The sequence below is a fragment of the Emiliania huxleyi genome, assembly GCF_000372725.1.
Source record: "Emiliania huxleyi CCMP1516 chromosome Unknown EMIHUscaffold_1437, whole genome shotgun sequence".
Lineage (NCBI taxonomy): Eukaryota > Haptophyta > Isochrysidales > Noelaerhabdaceae > Emiliania > Emiliania huxleyi.
The window spans coordinates 219-4,862 of NW_005201157.1; the positions used below are offsets into that span (position 1 = coordinate 219).

The 4,644-nt window shown below is 60.2% G+C and overlaps 1 protein-coding gene across 1 annotated transcript; it reads right to left on the reverse strand.

The window, feature by feature from the left end:
• Positions 1–600: 600 nt before the first annotated feature.
• Positions 601–1,998, reverse strand: EMIHUDRAFT_447059 (hypothetical protein). The gene is made up of 3 exons (XM_005787277.1): positions 1,959–1,998; positions 1,639–1,783; positions 601–1,541 (listed from the first exon to the last, which is right to left on the reverse strand). Exons 2-3 carry the CDS (start codon positions 1,753–1,755, stop codon positions 1,185–1,187), a joined length of 474 nt encoding a protein of 157 aa, XP_005787334.1. The 5' UTR covers positions 1,756–1,783; positions 1,959–1,998; the 3' UTR covers positions 601–1,184.
• Positions 1,999–4,644: the final 2,646 nt, after the last annotated feature.

The window sequence follows — 4,644 nt, forward strand, 5'->3', positions numbered from 1 at the left end:
ACACCGTGACGCACACACACACGAGTCACGACACACGTGTGAAATTACCACTCTCGAGCCCTAAGATACGTGCCCGGATAGTACCTTACTGAAAGCATTCCGAATCATAAAGGTGTGCCTTACTTAGAGCCGTATATGGCTCTCATCCGTGTAGAGCAGGCGGACATCGCTTCCAAGGAGGGGGGCGCACTTCTACTCACACCACATGCTAGGGGGGGGGTCCGACCCCCCCCTGAGGGAGGGTGTAGAGGATGTAGAGTGTAGAGCGCTGTAGAGCTGTAGAGATGTAGAGCGCTCTGGAGCGCTGTAGAGCGCTGTAGAGCTGTAGAGCTCTACATCCGCCGCGGGACGAACTGCGTGCGTTGTAGAGCGATGTAGAGGCGCTCTACAACGTGAAATCTCTACAACAAACTCTACATCAAAAGCGGCGAACGAGGCACGGTCGCTCTCCGACATGAGGCGCGTTGCACTCGCCAGTGCTGCCCTGGCCTTCTGTCTGCCCGCCCAATGGGTGGGAGGTGCCTCTGCTGCTGTGGCATGCCTCACGGCTGCGACTGGCCGGCGCCTCGGCGCGTCAGCTCGGCTCGGCGTAGCGATAGTGGCCAGCGCAACTCGCCTGGACTCAACGCTCAGCCAGGAGCTCCCGCACGCGCTGGCGCGAGTCATGGCGCATGCAACGCGTCTGAATGCTCGCCTCGCCTTGCGCAAATGCGACCGTCCTCGCCGCCGACAGTCCATCGCCTGCTAAAGAAGCACTGCGACGAATGCGGCACCGGCGACGCCATATGCAGGCTGGTCATGACGCAGTTATGGGGTGTTGTGTGCCATCAGAGTGACTCTCTGTGTGTCAGGGATAGTCAGGGCCGTCCATCAGAGCTCCAGTAAGCTCGGAGACACCCCATTAGTGCGACTCGACCTCTTTGAGTCACTGCCTTCCCGGCGGGTTGGCTGTAGAGCCTCTACAACAAACTCTACAACAAAATCGCGCTCTACATCGCTCTACAACGCACGCAGTTCGTCCCGTGCCCGATGTAGAGCTCTACAGCTCTACAGCGCTCCAGAGCGCTCTACATCTCTACAGCTCTACAGCGCTCTACACTCTACATCCTCTACACCCTCCCTCAGACCCCCCCCAGAGGCTTCACCACATGCTAGGGGGGGAGGTCCGCCCCCCCCCAGAGGCTTCACCAAATGGGGGGGTAGACTTGGTAGACCGCGGTAGACTGGTCTAGCCCTTTTTCAGCCGCTAGTGTCGGCGGCGCGGCTCCATGGCCACCCCCTCCCGTCAAGCACTGCGCCTCCAGATTCAGGAACATACTGTGCTCAATGTCCACGCCCGGCGGGTCCGGTTGGGAGAAGCAGGCTGCAGTAAACCCCACAGCGGCACAGATCGGCTCGATGTAGTCGCGGCACTTCTTCTCGCACGCGTCGGACGGGACGGCAAAGCTGGCGGTTGGCGAGTCGGCGGGGCACGGCGGGCTGGGGCCCGTGCCTCCGATGGGGCACTTGGTCCACTCCTCGCCGCACGGAAACTTGCACGCCTGTTTATGCACAGAGGGGAGCAATGAGTGGAACACGTGTCATCTCGAGTGCTGGCTGGAGTACAGAAAGTGGAGGGAGCATCTAGGCTTTGCGGACCCACTGCCCGACGCCGGTGGCGGTGACGGGGTAGCCGCCGTGTGCGATGCACCCCTCGGGGCCTGGGTCCGGCCGAGGTGCGAAAGACAAGGCCACTCCGAGGAGCCACCACGCCATGGCCGCGCAGCCTCAGTTGGGTCGTCGCCTGAGCACAACAGATGAGGCTGAGCTGTGAGTCTGTAGTCGTCAGCGTCGGGGGTGCCAGAGGCGCATGGCTGAGGTCATGGCCGCGGCTGGCGTGTGCAGGCGTGGCGTCGAATTGACGCGGCTGCAGGTGCGGGCGGTCGCGATCGTCAGAGAGGGCCGGGGAGAGCGCACGCCTGGGGCCTGACGCTTAGCCGAGGCCGAGGAGCCAGGGCGAAACCCCGCGGCCGCTGTTGTGAATTTGACGATGAATTTCAGCGTTTTAGAAAAAAATATTCGGGCTGCTGTGTGTGTGAGTGTGTGAGTAGCGGTGGCGGGCTCGCGGTGGAGGCTGAAGGCGTGGTGGATCTTTGAGTTTATTTCATGATGGACTACAAGGAGTGGGGTTCAATCGCGATCGGGAGGCAGGGGGTTCAACCAGGCGATGGTGGACCGTGGGCCATCGCGGGGACGGGTCCGTCCGGAGGGCGACCCCGGCAGATCCGGATGGTCTTCACGCCGGTGGGTGGCACCGAGGCGTCTTGGACGCTCAGCTCTACCTTAGCTCCTGAGGGGCGCGTGGTTCTAACCACGTAGTATGACTATAGCCCACCACAGACACCCTCCCTGCTCCACACGTGTGCTCACACCCTCACCCTCTCCTCTCTCCTCTCTCTCTCTCTCTCCTCTCTCCTCTCCTTGTCTGCTGTCTGCCTGACTCAAGGCCGAAGCATGCCATCTTGAAGGGGCCGACCATGCTGGTGAAGTAGGGCACTCCAAGGGCGGACAAAGCGAACGGGATCAGCGTGATGAGTTGTCCTTTTACGGAAAGCAGATATGAGGACGTTCTTGCATTTTATATGAAGGCAATCACGGGCCGACCAACAGTCCGTCCTTCTGGTAGATTCCCCTCCCAGTTTCAATCTCGGAGATGCATCCAGGTTGTCAATCAGTCAAAATCTGTCAGAAGGACTCAGTCAGTGACGAAACTGAAATCAATGGCCGCTTCTGTCCTCTCTAGTCCCATCCATTTCTTCACTTGCAGCCAGCACGATGTCGTCAACCGTTCGTGTCTTGGCCGTTGTGTTTGCAATCGCAATGCGTCGGTCGGCGTCGTCATAAATCTCCAACTCCGACATTTCGATGTTTTTCGTTTGCGGCGTCCAAAAATGACCTTAAACTCGCCCGACCGTGTTTCTGAACGTCTTTTTGGGCTATCGCAGTGCGTAGCACTGGTGAACTTCATGCCGACGATGATGCCTGCGCTTGCGTTCGAGCATCCCCCCGCGCGTCGCCCCTCGCTCGCACAAACGCCGTCTCTAGAGCTCCTTCATGTGCTTGAGTGTGACCTGCACTACGCCGGGCTGTACCTACGGAGAAGAAGATAGAACCCGGCGGAGCAGGTCTGCTTCTACTGCAAGCAGGGGCGCACCGGCCACATCGACGAGGCCATGGCGGGGTCCAGCAGCTCGCTTTGAGCCTTTCCTCTTCACGAATGCAACTTCACGCTCCATCTCCATCCACGGTGGACCCTTTGCGGAGACTCGGTCGTGTGACCGTGTGTGTGACGCACCTTGGATCTTGAGGACGGTGCGTTGTTGGTACCGAGCAGAGCAGGGCGAGGGAAGCATCTAGCATGCCGTCGCCTCGCCCGCTGACGACCGGGTTTGCCTCGGACTGTGCTTGTTTCTGTCCGTTTAGGGTGTTTGTGTGTACTTGTTGCCAACGTGAAAACCCGCTGGGACCCGGACGCCAGCACACACGGCTAGATTTCATGGCGGGCCGCCTAGGTGTGGGTTTTCGTGCTCCGGGTTGGTGTGCACGGTCCGTGCGGAGAGCCTGTCCGCTGTCGTCATTGTTGTTCCGTGTCTTAGTGTAGCAGAAGTTCGGTCGCACTTTCACGCCGAGGGGCTAGCGAGCCCCATCCCGCTCGGAGAAGGGGCAACTCCGTGCACTGACGGTAGTCGCGCGCGTACGTACGTACTTTCCCTGGGTAAGGCCTTGTTTTCACGTCCTTAGCGAGTGATGCGATCACGTTCTTGTTTTGCCCAAAACACGAACGTACTCGCACGTTCTTATTGGCTGTGGCGTGTGTGGGGTGCGGGTGGTGGGTGGGTGGGTGGGTGGGGGGGGGCGCTCTCGAGGTCGGCGTGGGTGGGGTGGGTGTGCCGTGGGTGCGCAAGATTGTGTGTAAATCCGAACAAGTGCTCCAAGCTGATAATTTCTTTTTCGCACGAGGGGTGTAAAATTCTTTTTCGCAACGTAATCACGACCGTGTCTTCGAGCGACAGTTCGCCAACCATGTCTGGCCCTCGAGCGTCTGCTTGGTTCTTGCGGATGCAGGCGGCCATGATTGAGGACCGCCAGTCGAAGACGCTGCTGACTGACGAGACTGTGCAGCGGCTGCGGGCGCATCGGCAGCGGCAGTGGCAGAAGGTGGCGGCAGACTTCAACAAGCGTCTGGACGAAGCGAATGAGCGCGCGGACGCATCAATCGCAGCGTGGCTCGCGGCTCACAAGGAGCGCGTCGCGCTCGGCATGACGACCGACGGTGGGACCACGACCGACCACTGCGACACCGAAGGCATGACCGAGGAGGTCGCGGACGAGAACGCGCCGCTGGTGAACGGCCAGGGATACGTTTGGGCCGAGGGCTACGGCGGCCGCCCCGGCTGGGTTCTCTGCGTAGATTAGGGTCAGGATTAGGGCCAGGAGCCGCCGGCGTCCGGCGTGCGAGGCCCGGCTCTTGCGCACAGAAGCGAGCGGAGCGAGCCGAAGAGAAAATTTGAGGCTAAGGTCGTACATGCATGTATGTACGTCCCTGTTTTGACAGTACGTACGTAGTGTCGAAGTACGTCCGTGATTGAGCTGAGGCGCACGTAC